Source organism: Budorcas taxicolor, chromosome 6, assembly GCF_023091745.1.
Source record: "Budorcas taxicolor isolate Tak-1 chromosome 6, Takin1.1, whole genome shotgun sequence".
Taxonomy (NCBI): domain Eukaryota; kingdom Metazoa; phylum Chordata; class Mammalia; order Artiodactyla; family Bovidae; genus Budorcas; species Budorcas taxicolor.
In genome coordinates, this window is record NC_068915.1 from 103,369,257 (window position 1) to 103,386,749 (window position 17,493).

General features: G+C 45.8%; 1 protein-coding gene across 1 annotated transcript in view; it reads right to left on the reverse strand.

Moving 5' to 3' along the window:
• Positions 1-17,493, reverse strand: part of EVC (EvC ciliary complex subunit 1) — an 89,735-nt gene that overhangs the window by 25,208 nt on the left and 47,034 nt on the right. Inside the window, exon 12 of the mRNA XM_052641848.1 lies at positions 7,015-7,227. Within this exon, the coding sequence (XP_052497808.1) occupies positions 7,015-7,227 (213 nt within the window). The remainder of the gene's footprint in view (positions 1-7,014; positions 7,228-17,493) is intronic.

The following is a 17,493-nucleotide window of genomic DNA, read 5'->3' on the forward strand; positions in this document are numbered from 1 at the left end:
CCATCATGGTCAACAAAAGAGTCCGAAATGAAATACTTGGATACAATCTCAAAAATGACAGAATGATCTCTATTCGTTTCCAAGGCAAACCATTTAATATCACAGTAATCCAAGCCTATGCCCCAACCAGTATCGCTGAAGAAGCTGAAGTTGAATGGTTCTATGAAGACCTACAAGACCTTTTTGAACTAACACTCCAAAAAAGATGTCCTTTTGATTATAGGGGACTGGAATGCAAAAGTTGGAAGTCAAGAAACACCTGGAGTAACAGGCAAATTTGGCCTTGGAATACAGAATGAAGCAGGGCAAAGGCTAATAGAGTTTTGCTAAGAGAACACACTGGTCATAGCAAACACTCTCTTCCAACAACACAAGAGAAGACTCTACACATGGACATCACCAGATGGTCAACACTGAAATCAGATTGATTATATTCTTTGCAGCCAAAGATGGAGAAGCTCTATACAGTCAGCAAAAACAAGACCGGGAGCTGACTGTGGCTCAGATCATGAACTCCTTATTGCCAAATTCAGACTTAAATTGAAGAAAGTAGGGAAAACCACTAGACCATTCAGGTATGACCTAAATCAAATCCCCTATGATTATACAGTGGAAGTGAGAAATAGATTTAAGGGACTAGATCTGATAGAGTAGCTTATGAACTATGGACGGAGGTTTGTGACATTGTACAGGAGACAGGGATCAAGACCATCCCCATGGAAAAGAAATGCAAAAAAGCAAAATGGCTGTCTGGGGAGGCCTTACAAATAGCTGTGAAAAGAAGAGAAGCAAAAAGCAAAGGAGAAAAGGAAAGATATAAGCATCTGAATGCAGAGTTCCAAAGAATAGCAAGGAGAGATAAGAAAGCCTTCCTCAGTGATCAATCCAAAGAAATAGAGGAAAACAACAGAACGAGAAAGACTAGAGAACTCTTCAAGAAAATTAGAGATACCAAGGGAACATTTCATACAATGGAGAAGGAAATGGCAGCTCACTCCAGTTCTTGCTTGGAGAATCCCAGGGACGGGGGAGCCTGGTGGGCTGCTGTTTATGGGGTGGCACAGAGTCGGACATGACTGAAGTGACTTAGCAGCAGCAAGGGAACATTTCATGCAAAGATGGGCTCGATAAAGGACAGAAACGGTATGGACCTAACGGAAGCAGAAGATATTAAGAAGAGGTGGCAAGAATACACAGAAGAACTGTACAAAAAAGATCTTCACGATCAAGATAATCATGATGGTGTGATCACTCACCTAGAGCCAGACATCCTGGAATGCGAAGTCAAGTGGGCCTTAGAAAGCATACTATGAACAAAGCTAGTGGAGGTGATGGAATTCCAGTCGAGCTATTTCAAATCCTGAAAGATGATGCTGTGAAAGTGCTGCACTCAATATGTCAGCAAATTTGGAAAACTCAACAGTGGCCACAGGACTGGAAAAGGTCGGTTTTCATTCCAATCCCAAAGAAAGGCAATGCCAAAGAATGCTCAAGTTCAGTTCAGTTCAGTCGCTCAGTCGTGTCCGACTCTTTGCGACCCCATGAAACACAGCATGCCAGGCCTCCCTGTCCATCAACTATCGCACAATTGTACTCATCTCACACGCTAGTAAAGTAACGCTCAAAATTCTCCAAGCCAGGCTTCAGCAATATGTGAACCGTGAACTTCTAGATATTCAAGCTGGTTTTAGAAAAGGCAGAGGAACCAGAGATCAAATTGCCAACATCTGCTGGATCATCAAAAAAGCAAGAGAGTTCCAGAAAAACATCTATTTCTGCTTTATTGACTATGCCAAAGTCTTTGACTGTGTGGATCACAATAAACTGTGGAAAATTCTGAGAGATGGGAATACCAGGCCACCTGACCTGCCTCTTGAGAAACCTATATATGCAGGTCAGGAAGCAACAGTTAGGACTGGACATGGAATAACAGACTGGTTCCCAATAGGAAAAGGAGTACGTCAAGGCTGTATATTGTCACCCTGCTTATTTAACTTGTATGCAGAGTACATCATGAGAAATGCTGGGCTGGATGAAGCACAAGCTGGAATCAAGATTGCTGGCAGAAATATCAATAACCTCAGATATGCAGATGACACCACCCTTATGGAAGAAAGTGAAGAGGAACTAAAAAGCCTCTTGATGAAAGTGAAAGTGGAGAGTGAGAAAGTTGGCTTAAAGCTCAACATTCAGAAAACAAAGATCATGGCCTCTGGTCCCATCATTTCATGGAAAATAGATGAGGAAGCAGTGGAAACAGTGTCAGACTTTATTTTTTGGGGGTCCAAAATCACCGCAGATGGTGATTGCAGCCATGAAATTAAAAGACGCTTAGTCCTTGGAAGGAAAGTTAAGGCCCAGTCCATTCTGAAGGAGATCAACCCTGGGATTTCTTTGGAAGGAATGATGCTGAAGCTGAAGCTCCAGTACTTTGGACACCTCATGAGAAGAGTTGACTCATTGGAAAAGACTCTGATGCTGAGAGAGATTGGGGGCAGGAGGAGAAGGGGACGACCCAGGATGAGATGGCTGGATGGCATCTCGGACTCGATGGACGGAGTCTGAGTGAACTCTGGGAGATGGTGATGGACAGGGAGGCCTGGCGTGCTGCGATTCATGGGGTCACAAAGAGTCGGACACGACGGAGTGACTGAAATGAACTGAGACAGTATATTAAAAAGCAGAGATATTACTTTGCCAACAAAGGTCTGTCTGGTCGAGGCTACGGTTTTTCCAGTGGTCATGTATGGATGTGAGAGTTGGAGTGTGAAGAAAGCTGAGTGCCAAAGAATTGAAGCTTTTGAACTGTGGTGCTGGAGAAGACTCTTGAGAGTGCCTTGGCCTGCAAGGAGATCCAATCAGTTCATCCTAAAGGAGATCAGTCCTGGGTATTCATTGGAAGGACTGATGCTGAGGCTGAAACTCCAAAACTTTGGCCATCTTATGTGAAGAGTTGACTCACTGGAAAAGACCCTGATGCTGGGAAAAGACCCTGACTGGGGGCAGGAAGAGAAGGGGATGACTGAGGATGAGATGGCTGGATGGCATCACCGACTCGATGCACACGAGTTTGGGTGAACTCCGGGAGTTGGTGATGGACAGGGAGGCCTGGTGTGCTTCTATTCATGGGGTTGCATGGAGTCAGACACGACTGAGCGACTGAACTGAACTGAACTGATCCTATATCCTATTCCAATTGTGTAACTAACAAAATCCACAATATTTAACAATTTCCCTGAGCAATAAGGTATGAAATCACCAAGACCTTTTACCTAGAAAATAGGTGGAAAATGAATTTTATAGTCTGGGTGTGTGTTTGATTTTCCATGAAGTGTTTTGTCAGTTCTTTTCTTCTCATGACTAAATATTCATCTCGACCACAGAAAGTTCATCTCTCATTTTCATCATCAACAAGGAAATATGGAAAGCGGGAGAGAATATGGATCCCTAAATATCTATAGTAATTTAAGGCAATTAGACAATCAATCAGTAAATTAATTTTGACATACACATTTTGAGAAAGCAGTCTTGGGTCATACTTATTTAATCAGTTGATGAGGTCATTAACCCTCCTGTTTGCCTCTTGAATGCAAAACTCCTCTCAAAATACTCTGCATAAGCACAGGGAAATTCACATATGTGCATATGCTCACAAAGTAAATGAATAAAAAACAAAACTCAGAATCTAGGTACTGTCTGATATCTGCTTAAAATAAAAGATTCATAACTGGAGGTTTTGGGATGAAGCATGAGACTTTGCCTAATAATTTACCAGAACTGAAATTCTGGATTTTTTTCAATATCAATGTTATAAAGTGATTAAATGATACAGTGCAAAGGGTCTTAGCCTGCATTTGCCTGTGTTTTCTTGCAGCAACCATGTAGGGTATTTTGATCCATATTTTTTACATGAAAGCTGCAATTCAGAGAAATTCACTAAGTTGTACAAAGTCACAGCGTTGTGGGAGGTCAGCTAACTGGCTAAAGTCACTCAGGCCATTAATGCCATTGTTGTTTAGTCGCTAAGTCACATCCAGCTCTTTTGTGACCCCATGGACTGTATGTAGCCTACCAGGCTCCTCTGTCCATGGAATTTTCCAGGCAAGAATACTGGAGTGGGTTGCCATTTCCTCCTCCAGTGGATCTTCCTGACCCAGGGACTGAACCTGCATCTCCTGTGTTGGCAGGCGAATTCTTTACCACTGAGCCACCAGGGAAGCCCATTACTGGGGTTCTGTGCATGCGTGCCAAGTCGCTTCAGTCATGTCTGACTCTTTCAGACCCTATGGATCATAGCCCGCCAAGTTCCTCTGTCTCTAGGCAAGAATACTGGAGTGAGTTGCTATGCCCTTCTCCAGGGAATCTTCCCGACCCAGGGATCGAAGCCATTTCTCCAGCACCTCCTGCGTTGGCAGGTGGATTCTTTACCACTGAGCCACCAGAAAAGTGAAAGGGAAAGTGAAGTCGCTCAGTCGTGTCCTACTCTTTGCAACCCCATGGACTGTAGCGTACCAGGTTCCTCTGTCCATGGGATTTTCCAGGCAAGAGTACTGGAGTGGGTTGCCATTTCCTTCTCCAGGGGATCTTTCCAACCCAGGAATCGAACCCAGGTCTCCCACATTGCAGGCAGATGCTGTAACATCTGAGCCACCAGGAGAGCCCATTAATGGGGCTGCTGTTGCTGCTGCTGCTGCTGCTGCTAAGTCGCTTCAGTCATATCCGACTCTGTGCGACCCCACAGACAGCAGCCCGCTAGGCTCCTCTGTCTCTGGGATTCTCCAGGCAAGAATACTGGAGTGGGGTGCCATTGCCTTCTCCAATGCATGAAAGTGAAAAGCAAAAGTGAAGTCGCTCAGTCGTGCCAACTTAGCGACCCCATGGACTGCAGCCTACCAGGCTCCTCTGTCCATGGGACTTTCCGGGCAAGAGTACTGGAGTGGCGTGCCATTGGGCTACTCTGCTTCAAATGCAGGCATTCAGCTTCCAAGGTTAGAAGACTGTCTGCAAACCACAATTGTCTCTAAAAGGCCTGACCCCCCCACTTGGGGAGCCAACATCAGAGGCACTTTAGATTCATCTGGTGAGCTTTCCAAACCGCCGAGGCCCAGGTTTCCCCCTGCTTCCCCAGAGATGGCAAATGATATGGCCTGGGATCCAGGATTGGTATGAATTGGAGGAACTCAGCTTCATGAACATCCCCTGGTGATCCTGTGCTAATTTCCAAAGCTGCATATTATCCCAGGAAATGCAGTGAAGTTTTTTGAGCATTTGCTATGTCCCAGCTAGTGGGTTTTGAATAAGGAAGTGAAATACGAAAATCAGGGCTACTGCTCTTTAGGACGTACCAGCCACATATGCAGGAGACGACGACTGGTCATAGGACAACAGCTGATGGCAGACTGAAATTAACTAGCAGGAGATCTAATAACCCGGACAGGCAGGCACCTAGACCGGTGCCCACCCACAGGGAAGGGCCCTGTGTTTGCATGGTGCTTCCATTTACTTTTTGGTAGTTTGGACAGCTCACCTTATTTTCTTTAGAAAATTTCTATCAGATACACACATTGAGGGTTTTTTGTAACTAACAGAACAATCAACGGAAAAAGACATGGTGTTTCTCATAATAAGCACCTAGGGGTGGGCGGTCCAGGGCTGGGACAGTCCGGCTATCTGCCCCACCCTCCTTTATCTTGTCTCTAAGTGAAAGGAAGGCCAGCGGTCCTCCAGTCCTCCCGTAACTGCTTTGGGCAGGAAGAACAGGAAATGCTAAAGAGGAAGATGTTTCTTAGCAACACGTGACCTTTGTTATTAGTGAACAGAAGCTCCCTGCAGTTATCGCGCCTTGTCTCATAGGCTAGAACTCCATCAATGAGGCCACTTCTAGAAACTGGGATATTGCGCATGTTGGTTTTGCAGCCTCTAGCATGCAGGAAAGCAAGAAAGAAGGGAAATGGGGGCATTTCCACGTGTCATATTTGAAAATCTGACAGTTTTAATTTTTTAAAAAATAAAATTGATGTATATTAGCTTCCTATGGCTGTTAAAACACAGCACCACAAACTCTGTGGCTTCAAACAAATTTAGTACCTTACAGTTCTGGAGGTGAGTCTGGAAGGAAAGGAACAGGACTGTTTTCCTTCTGGAGGCTCTGGGGTGGGGGTGAAATCTGTTCCTTGCCTTTTCCAACTCCTTGAGGGTGCTCCCATTCCTTGGCTGATGCCCACATCCTTCTAGCCTCTGCCCAGGACATCACATCTCCTCTGACTCTGACCCTCTTCATTCCCTCTTAAAAGGACCCTCGTGATTACACTGGCCACTCAGATAATTCAGAATAAACTTCATGTCCCCAAATCCTTAATTTAATTGCATCTGCAAGGTCCCCTTTGCCCTGTTAGGTAGCATATTCACAGGTTCTGGGGATTAGGATGTGGGGGCATTATTCTGCCTACCACACATATTGTTGTTCAGTCGCTCAGTCGTGTCTGACTCTTTGCGACCCCACGGACTGCAGCATAGCAGGCTTCCCCATCCTTTACTATCTGGAGTTTGCTCAAACTCATGTCCATTGAGTCGGTGATGCCATCCAACCATCTCATGGTCTGTTGCCCTCTTCTCCTGCCTTCAATCCGTCCCAACGTCAGGGTCTTTTCCAATGAGTCAGTTCTTCGCATCAGGTGGCCAATGTATGGTTTTAATAATGAAACAGACTTTCACTGAATAGGAGTCCCCTGTGTCCAGCCCCGTCCACTCCCTTAGTAATTTACTTCTGTTGTTCTAAAGAACAGGTTCTGGGCGTCATCTCCTGACCTCCTACACTGGAAGAGGAGAGGTCTGCTCTCCTCCTCTTCCCATCCCAGCCCACCCGGCCAGCCGTTGTGAAAGGCTGGCAACCAGAATCTTGGTAAAACACTCAGCACAGGCACTTGGGGATGCTCAGTGAAAGAAATGCCTCATTATCCTTCAAAAGTTAATGAAAAACACAGACTCTAGACCCAGTTTTACAAAATGCCGCACCTGCTTTTCCTGCTCTAGGAGATCCTGGAAGAGTTTCCACTGCTGGCTCCGGAAGCGGTCCGACTTCTCCAGCTGCCGAGTCGAGTTCTCCTGGGCCTCCTGCCTCAGGTATTCACACTCTGCCTGGGAGAGGTCGGTCACACGGGGGAGCGTCTGCAGGAACAGGATGTCCGCGAACTTCCGGAACGTTTCCATGGTGCTGCAGTACAGCTCCTGAAGCCGAGAGCCACAAGACGGAGTTACAAGTCATGGTCTCACCCTGGGCAGGGCCAAGGTCTCCCCACAAGACACAGAGGCAATCCAGGAAGGGAATTGTCGAATCGCACACGTGTGTGCAAATGCACATGCGCACAAACACACACAGTCTTGGGAAATACCGGCTGCCTTCCAGCCCTCTCACCTGCACCCAGTCAAGCCCCAGACCTGCCCCCTGACCCAGTGAGCCCTTACTCACCAGCATCTCCTCTAAACCTCCATCCAGATTATGTTCACAGCCCGTCCCTGGTCTCCCTGCCTCCCTCCATCCTCCACATTTAGGTGAGTTATTTGTAGAAGCACAGCCCTTTCATTTCCAGTTCAAATACCTTGGAGGGCTTCTCTCCATTGCAATCAGAATTACCTAGCAGGGCTTCAAGGCAGTCCTGATTCATTACTCACCATTCTGCTCCTTCATCCCACCTTCCCCACTCCATTCTCTCTCTAAAAATGTATCTTTTTAATTGTGAAAAATAAAAGCATATAGATAATAATATATTAAACATTCTGAACCCACCATTCAGTTTTCTTTTTCCACACTAAAACTTGCAGATTAAGTCGGAACCCTTTAGTTTCCCTCTGTAATTCTTTTCCCCTCCCACCTAGTCTCCTCAGAATCAGCCATCCCCATGAATTCAGCATCTGTGTCTCCAATTTAGATGTTTATACTTTCACTATATGTGATGTCCGCAAACGTGGCTTTTGGTATGCCTGTTAATTCACATAAATGACATATTGCATGTTTCATTATGCAGATACTTTGCAAGCCTCTATACTTTGCCCCACCTCCAGGCACTTGCACATCTGAAATGGACTCCTCTTCATCCTGCAAAACCCCTACAAAAAAATCCCTTCTCTGTGAAGCCTTGCCTGGGCCATTCAGACTAACAAGGGCATTTCTGACCCTGGGCTCCTGCAGCTCTTTGGTTAGCCCCACCAGGGCATCAAAACTACAGTTCATCTGTCAGTCCTCCTGGACCACAACTGCCTGAGAATGGCTGCATCATACTCTGTACCTACGTCTCACATCCTCCCAGACCAACCACCTGACTGCAGTTTCTGAATGTATCACACACCAACAGGAGGCAGAATGCCCATTCCCGCTTCTCCATCTAGGAACTCCCTACATGTGCTCCAAATTCTATCTGAGGTCTCCTCTTCTGAGAGGCTTTTTGTGGCCATTAGTTGTTTATCCTTTTCATGGACTAGACCGTGAGGTTTCTCAAGAACAAAGTCTTATTACTTTAGCATCTATAGTGCCTAGAAGAGTACCTGGCAAATATCAGGTAATAATATTTAAATTGTTAATAATTATGAATTCTTACTGTGTGCCAGAGTGTCATAAACACATTTCTTGCATAATATCATTCATCCAATAGTCCAATGTAGATGTTCTATTATAATTACCATTGTTTTATAGACAAGAAAAATAAGACCAGAGAAGAGAAGTAGCTGGACATTTGTAGAGGGTAGATTCTGACTACTGGACTATTGGACTCATGCTCTTAACTTGTATGGTATGAGGATATTTGTTTTTTTCTTTTTTTTGGAAAAAAATTCTTAGCATCTCATCTGGTGTACCTAGCTCATACTTGGTGGGCTCAATGAATATAAGTTAAATTTAACTCTGTGTTAATTAAACCCAATGACCATGCGTGCATGCTCAGTCGTGTCTGACTCTTTGTGACCCCATGGACTGTGGCCCCCAGGCTTCTCTGTCCATGGGATTATCCAGGCAAGAATACTAGAGTGGGTTGCCATTTCCCCCTTCAGAGGATCTTTCTGACCCAGGGATTGAACCTGAGTCTCCAGCATCCCCTGCATTTGCAGGTGGATTCTTTACCATTGAAACACCTGGGAAGCCCAAACTCAGTGACTACCATGGTCTAAAAAGCCCATGGCCAAACTGAACTTTGTTTGGAATAAAGTGTCCATGACAGGGGCATAAGGGATCCACATCCTTTTAGAAGACTTAGAGATCCTACTTCTGATAGTGGCCAGGTAGGTAATTTGAAACAGTTTTTCCCACTGAGGATGAATGTTTTTAAAAAGCTGGACAAAATGTTTATTAAACCATCATAAAAGTCCCAAAAAGCTAACAAGGAAGTATAGCGTGTAGGGTCCAAGGTCTGGGAGAAGATGGCATCAGAGAAGCGTGCCCAGCCTTTGGGCTGCATTTATATACAGGGTGTAGGTCAATCCAAGGGACATTCCTGCACAGCTGATGGACCCTGGACAGCCTCCAGTAGTTGAAGGCACAGAAGGTGGAGCTCATGGCTCACCATGAGTTGGGGCCTGGGTAAATCATTCCACGCCAAGGATTGGGAACCCAAAAGCTGCAATACAGAAACATGAGTGAAATGGAAGGAAATTAGATCTGACAGATCTAAACACACGGCAACCTGGAGTCCGTTCATGTGGGTGGCCCAGTGTATTTCAAGTTTAGGCCTTGAATGAAGAGGATTCTAGATCATTCGAGACCCAGTCATCTGGCAGAAGCAAAGGAAAAAAATCTTCTTTGGAGAAGGAGAACATCACTGTATGCCTGAAAATATTTTTATAAACAATGTACAAATCTGACATAAGGCAAACAGTGAAAAATACATGAGTGCACAAACAGCACCAGAGGAGACGAGAATACAAGGAGAGTACACGAGGAGGCAAGACCATGTCCAAAGAGCTACACGAACAACAGACACGCAAACCCACAGGCTGGGGAGCACAGTACACAGACTTCAGAGCCGATGCTCACTATGCTTCTGATTTTAAAAGCCACTCTTAAACCTTAAAGCAAAGACCTGGAGATGACAAAAAGTAATGCTATTTAGTTGTTTCTTTTTTTTAAAATTAGAACTTCTAGAACTGAAGAACACTGCCCAATAATGGGAACCCAATGCAAAGGTTTCATTGCAGTTTAGATGCAGTTGAAGAGAGAATACGTACAGGAAGACAGATCAGGAGAAAAGCTAGGACAAAGTAACGAGAGGCTAAAGGATGGAAAATATGCAGGAGAAGATGAAGGCTAAAAGATCCCGTAAGAAAGTCCCACATGTTTAACTGGAGTCCCTGAAGGAAGGAAGGCAGAGTTCAGACAGAAGTCATATTTGAAGTGACAGTGGGTAAGAAATCTCTCAAAACTGATGAAACACATTTACAGACGAGGAAACTGAGGCTTCATCTGTACATGTGAAAGGGAGGTTGAATAAATTGTGTTAGTTCACCCATAGGACCCTGGTGGCCAGGCTTCACCACACTTGATCTAGCCATGATGCTCTTAAGATGAATTTTTCTAACAATGAATGAATGAGACTATAACTGGCACCTAATAAACACAGGGTCACTTTTTGCTACATTAATAGTAGATAAAATAGTCTTTAGGGAAAAAAAGCTCCTTTCGAGACAAAGGGGAGCAGTTCATAATATCAAAAGGTTTAATTTGCCAGAAAGATGCAAAGTTTCTAAATTTCTATGCACTTAAGGAAAAAAAATGATGGTGTCAGTCACTCAGCTCTGTCCGACTCTTTGTGACTCCAAGGACTATAGCCCACCGGGCTCCTCTGTCCATGGAATTCTCCAGGCAAGAACACTGGAGTCAGTTGCCATTCCCTTCTCCAGGGGATCTTCCCAACCCAGGGATTGAACCCAGGTCTCCCACACTGCAGGCAGATTCTTTACTGTCTGAACCAGGCATTATCCAAATCAATACAATTTGCCACATTAATAAAATAAAGCAGAAAAGTATAATGATAATTATGGGACTAAATGAAGAAAAAAGTATTTCACAAATTGTAGTTTCCATGCAGAAGAAACACTCTTAGCAAAATAGGAAATGGAAGGAAGCTTCCTTAATCTGAAAAAATCTATAGCAAACATTTCACCTGAGGGTAGAAACTAAAAAGCAATATTAAGGAAAATTAATAAGACAAATAAAGACAGGGATACACCATGTTTGTAGACTGGAAGATTTAATATTGTAAAGATGTTCATCCTCACCAACTTGATCTATAAATTCAAAATGCTAATCATATTGGGGACTACGTCAGTAACTTTGTAGAATATAGATTGAAGCTGCACATAACTCTTGAATCCAACAATCTGGCTCCTAGGTATAAGCCCAGGAGAAATAGGTGCATGTGTGTATCAAACAGCATCCACAAGAAAGTTCAGCAGAATGTGTGACAGTCTACAATAAGAAGCTACACAAATGTCCGTCAACAGTAGGATGGGTAAATGGTGGTGTACTTATACAGTGAAATACTATAGACAAGTGAGGAAGAATGAATATCGCTGCACACGACAATACAGAGAAATCTCACAAGGCACAAAGCTTGTCTCACCATACGAAGTTGAGCGATGCAAACCTAACATGGTATACAATCCCATTCCCATAAAAGCAACGACTGAATTTCCATGTAAGCCAGGATCTGGCTCCTGTGAGCAGGGAGGAGACTGGGACAGGAGGAGGTATGGGGGGTGTTCAGGGATCCTGGCCAAGATCTCTTCCTCAATCTGGACAGAGGTTACACAGATGTGTTTTTAATCATCATTCGCTAACCTGTAAGTTTATGTGTTATCCATTTATTTGTATCTGTTACATTTTACAATAAAAATGGTCTAATAATATGGGAGTGACTTACATTTTCTTCCAGCCCCTGGAAATCCCAATTTCCTGCCAGGCAGGAGACAGATTTTGAACATTTGATTCTCCTACCTTGGAATCTATCATCTGGTAGCAGTGGCTGTGGACACTAAGACATACTTTTTTCTTTTTGGTTCATGATTGTCAAACTACAAAAATATGCTGTTTGTAAATTCAAGAACTAAAATCACTGCAGATGGTGACTGCAGCCATGAAATTAAAAGACACTTAGAAAAGCTATGACCAACCTAGACAGCATATTAAAAAGCAGAGACATTACTTTGCCAACAAAGGTCCATCTAGTCAAGGCTATGGTTTTTCCAGTTGTCATGTATGGATGTGAGAGTTGGACTATAAAGAAAGCTGAGTGCTGCAGAATTGATGCTTTTGAACTGTGGTATTGGAGAAGACTCTTGAGAGTCCCTTAGACTGCAAGGAGATCTAACCAGTCCATCCTAAAGGCTATCAGTCCTGAATATTCATTGGAAAGACTGATGTTGAAGCTGAAACTGAATATTCATTGGAAAGACTGATGTTGAAGCTGAAACTCCAATACTTTGGCCACCTAATGTGAAGAACTGACTCACTGGAAAAGACCCTGATGCTGGGAAAGATTGAAGGTGGGAGAAGGGGATGACAGAGGATGAGATGGCTGGATGGTATCACCGACTTGATGGACATGAGTTTGAGTAAGCTCTGGGAGTTGGTGGTGGACAGGGAAGCCTGGTGTGCTGCAGTCCACAAGGTCACAAAGAATAGGATGTGACTGAGCTACTGAACTGAACTGAAATTCAAGAAAGGTGAACTTTGTAAAAGCTACATGGTTCACTAGTCGAGGCTCTTTCTAATTAAAAAAAAAACTCCCAAAACGTACCGGATCCTGTCTGCTCCCTCGACAGAGACACATCGGCATCATTGTCACATGCTCTGACAGGTCACAAAACACAGCACTTCCACTTTACACTGAGATGTTACGTTTGGGAAATGCTGATTCATTCTCCGCCTGAAACAGAACTGGAATTAATCTGTTCTTCCCTCTCAGCATGTGTGAGGGGTCGGATGCCAGGGGTGGGGCGGACCTTGGTGCCTCAGCCTTTTGCACTTTTCCTCAAACACAAGCACAGGGAACCCAAGCTAGGGTGGCAGTTCCCTTGGACTCCTCTGTCACTTGGCTTTCGCTTCTGCTCCCTGACCCACAGGAGCAGTGCCCTTCCCAGACTTTTTTCAGAGAAAGTTCTGGGGCGGGGCAAGGACACATATTCTGGAGCTCATGGAAGTCTCAATTTTCTGATCTGCAAAAGGGATACGACACAAAGTCCACCTGTGAAGACAGCACCTGCCTTGAGGACTGATGATCAGGATTACGGACTTCCTAGACGGCGCTGTGGTAAAGAATTTGCCTGGCAATGCAGGAGATGCAGGAGACTTCAGTCCAATCCCTGGGTTGGGAAGATCCCCTGGAGGAGGGCATGGTGACCCGCTCTAGTATTCTTGCCTGAAAAAATTCCATGGACGGGGAGTCTGGCAGGCTTGTCCATGGGGTCACAAAGAGTCAGACACGACAGAGCAACTGAACACACACACAAACACACAGCACAGGGCAAGCACTTCATAAACGCTGGCGGTTATCGTTGCAGAGGCTGGGAAAGTTAGTGAGGCTCTCACAAAGGCTGCCTATGGCTATTTTCCTTCCAGGAACTGAACGTTTTGGAGAAAAGGCAGTTTGGTTCCATTTGTCTGCAGGGTAGGGCGAAGGGAGGTAAGGAAGGGGACCCTTCCCAGCAGAGGTGGGAGAAAGCCTGGTGGAGCAGTGTGGGGTGAGCTACAGATTTGGGGAAGCAGAGGAGCAGTAGGGGGTCACCCCAACAGGGTGGGGTGGCGGGGAGTAGACTGGGGCATGCAGGAGCTCAGTGCCTCATGAAGGAGGAGTCAAGACCCGGCAGTCTGGACCAGCAAGGCATGAATGTGACCAGCTCTGAAGATGTCCTGATCACAGTGGGTGGTGACTGAGTGAATAAAACATCCTTCCAGGATCCTACAGGCATGGCCCGGCTCTCTGCCGAGTTTTGGTTCATCACAGGAACCAGAAATGTTCCCTGGCAGGGACAGTACCCTGCGTGTTTTAAGACACACGGTTGCCTGCTTCAGAGTGGGGTGTGCCCAGGGAACAGTGCAAGGTCACAGGTCAAGACACAGGTCAAGTTGGGTCTCTTAAAAACGGGAAGTAGGTGGGATCAAGGGTCAAGAGCCTGGGCACCACCTGCATTGGGCCACTCACCAGCAGTGTGACCAGGGGTCACTCTCTTCCTCTCTGGGGCTTCTCCCTATCTGCACCCGGAAGACAGGAGATGCCGGAGACACGTGTGTGGAAGGGCACACTGGGTCCAGATCTTTCTCTCTCCCAGAGCCATGCCCTTTGCCACATAGCCTTGACATGTTTTCCCCAGAAGAGTGGGAAGCACCTCCCTGACCCTTTAACTTTGAGTCAGTCACATGACTTGCATTGGCCAACAGAATGAGGTGGAGGCCAAGTGGGCTAGTTTGGAGGCTAGTTCTCTGCCATTGCTAGGAGAACATCTCCAGGCCAGCCACTGGTCCCAGGAGGAGAGGAGAGACAGGAAAGCATGGTCAAGTTGTGTCAGTCATTCCTAGATCAGCCAACTATTGGCAGACACACAGACCCTGGGGATACATCACTGTCATTTTCGGCCACTGGGTTTTGGGGTGTCTCATTGCACAGCATGACTGCAGTCATAATTATGTGATTCCACACCAGATGGAAGGGGCCCTAAAGGTGAAAGCTCTGGTGTAAAGGTGTCTTATTCTCATGGGTTCATGAGAACCAGCATGCATGGGTTCATCCTGCAAATATCTCTTGAGCACCTACTGTTGGCCACGGCCACTGGGTGAATGAGGCTGACATGGACCCTGACTTTAGGGAGCACAGCCCAGGCTGGGGGCAGGCATCACAAAGGAACTCATGGTACACTATGGCAAGTGTGATGGAGGAGAGGCTGGGAGCCCTAGGGACAGACCAGGGAATCTAACTGATCTGGAAGGACTCCCCAAGGAAGTGATGTGTAAGCTGAAACAAGAATGAGAACAAACCAAACTGGAGGCTGGAGGAAACAGTATTTAAGCAGCAGAAGAGCATGTGCCAAGGCACTGTGGCAGGAAGGAGGTCACCTTCCGGGAGCTGAGGGATGTCTGAGGTTGGCTGAAGGGCAGGGAGCAAAGGACATGACTCCAGACAGGTGGTTAGTGGGACTTGTCACGTGGGCCTTGTGGGCTAGGTCAGGGGGTCTTATGGCCCCAGCAGGGTGGGCCTCATGGACCAGACAAGGTTGGCTTTTGGGTATTATGTCACATGGGTCTTATGAGTCAGGCCATGTGAGCACTTCATGGAGCAGGCTGGGTGGTCATCACGGCCAGGTTAAGGATGCTGGATTTCATCCTGAGAGCTATGGGTAGCATTCCAGGGTATTAAGTGGGTTCTTTCATATGGTCAACCTACAAAGAAGGTAGCTAAGAATTCCTAGATCATAGGAGTAAAGTGATATCACTTCACCAGTGACCAGGCCTCACAGCTGGTACACGGCTACGTCAGACCCACAGCCTGACCTGGGTGCCTGTTATCTTACCTGCACTTTTGTACTTCTTTGCAGGGAAATGAGCTGACTGTGAAAGTTACTAAAAGGAGAGGACAGGTATAATTGAGTACTACATGGTAACCTGAGGGCACGGGCACGTTTTACTATATTTACTGTAAATAAAGAAAACACAAATTAATTACTCTACTTATCATTGTTGTTGACAACTGTTGATCAGTTGTGTCCAACTCTTTGCAACCCCATGAAAGGTAGCCTGCCAGGCTCCTCTGTCCATGGAATTTTCCGGGCAAGAATACTGGACTGAGTTGCCGTTTCTTCCTCCAGCGCATCTTCCTGAGTGAGTGAAGTTGCTCAGTCTTGTCAGACTCTTTGTGACCCCATAGACTGTAGCCTACCAGGCTCCTCCCTCCATGGGATTCTCCTGGCAAGAGTACTGGAGTGGGTTGCCATTTCCTTCTCCAGGGGATCTTCCCAACCCAGGGATTGAACCAGGGTCTCCCGCATTCCAGGCAGACACTTTAAGCTCTGAGCCACCAGCATCTTCCTGAATCAGGGATCAAATCTGCATCTCCTGTATTGGCCGGAGGATTCTTTACCACCAAGCCACCTAGGAAGCCCACTTACCCTGTTAGCCTTATTGAAACAAAAAAGTCACATTCCTGTAGCTTGCTACCATAAGGCAGATGTGAAAGCGCCAGTCTATTTTTTCTCAGACTCATACTTAGTGATGAGGCATCACACTTTAACCTTGATAAACGACCATGGAATGGACTCGCCCTCTATAGCAGCCAGTGAAATCCTCTCTCTGGGGACACACAGCACCTATATGGTGCCTACACTTCTGTCAACTTTCTTCCCAAGATCTACTTCCAGTGGAACACTCCCCCAAGTCATTGTTTTGGTATTTCTCCCAAACCTAATTTCTTTTTTTTTTTAAATTTTACTTTATTTTACTTTACAATACTGTATTGGTTTTGCCATACATCAACATGAATCCACCACAGGTATACACGTGTTCCCAATCCTGAACCCCCCTCCCTCCTCCCTCCCTGTACCATCTCTCTGGGTCATCCCAGTGCACCAGCCCCAAGCATCCTGTATCCTGCATCAAACCCAGACTGGCGCTTCGTTTCTTACATGATATTATACATGTTTCAATGCCATTCTCCCAAATCATCCCACCCTCTCCCTCTCCCTCAGAGTCCAAAAGACTGTTCTATACATCTGTGTCTCTTTTGCTGTCTCGCATACAGGGTTATCATTACCATCTTTCTAAATTCCATATATATGTGTTACCCATCTGTGGTAGACAAAATAATGGCTCTCCAGGATGCCCACGCTCTACTCTAATCCCTGGAAACTTTGAAGGGTCCACTTTACATAGTCCAAGATTTCACTGATGTGATTAAAGGATTAAAAGGACCTGAGATGAGATTATCCTGGATTATCTAGGTGAGTCCCACATAGGTAATTCCAAGGGTCCTTGTAAATGAAAGCGAAAGAGGGAGGCAGTCAGAGTTGACAGGAGATGTCGGATGGGACATGGACACAGGAGAAGCCCAACTGTGGCTTGGAGGTGGAGCAAGGGACCACGAGCCAAAGAATGCAGGTGCCTCCAGCAGCTGGTAAAGGCAAGGACACGGATTCTCCTCTGGAGTCTGCAGAAGGAACACAGCCCTGCTGACACCTTTGTTTCAGCCCGGTGAGACCCATTCTGACCTCCAGAATCATAAGGTGATCGCTTCTGTGGTTTTGAGCCACTACATTTGCAGTAGTTTATTCTGGCAGCAAGAACACACCATCTTTGGGGCGCCACTGATTGCATGACACAGTCACCGATTCATTCATTCACTCATTCACTTACTCATCAGCGTTGACTGATTGCCTGCAATGTGTCATCCCCAGCTGCATTCTGCAGAACATGCCACAGCAAGCCAGAGGAACATGGCTTTCGACTCTATTTTAATAAGACTA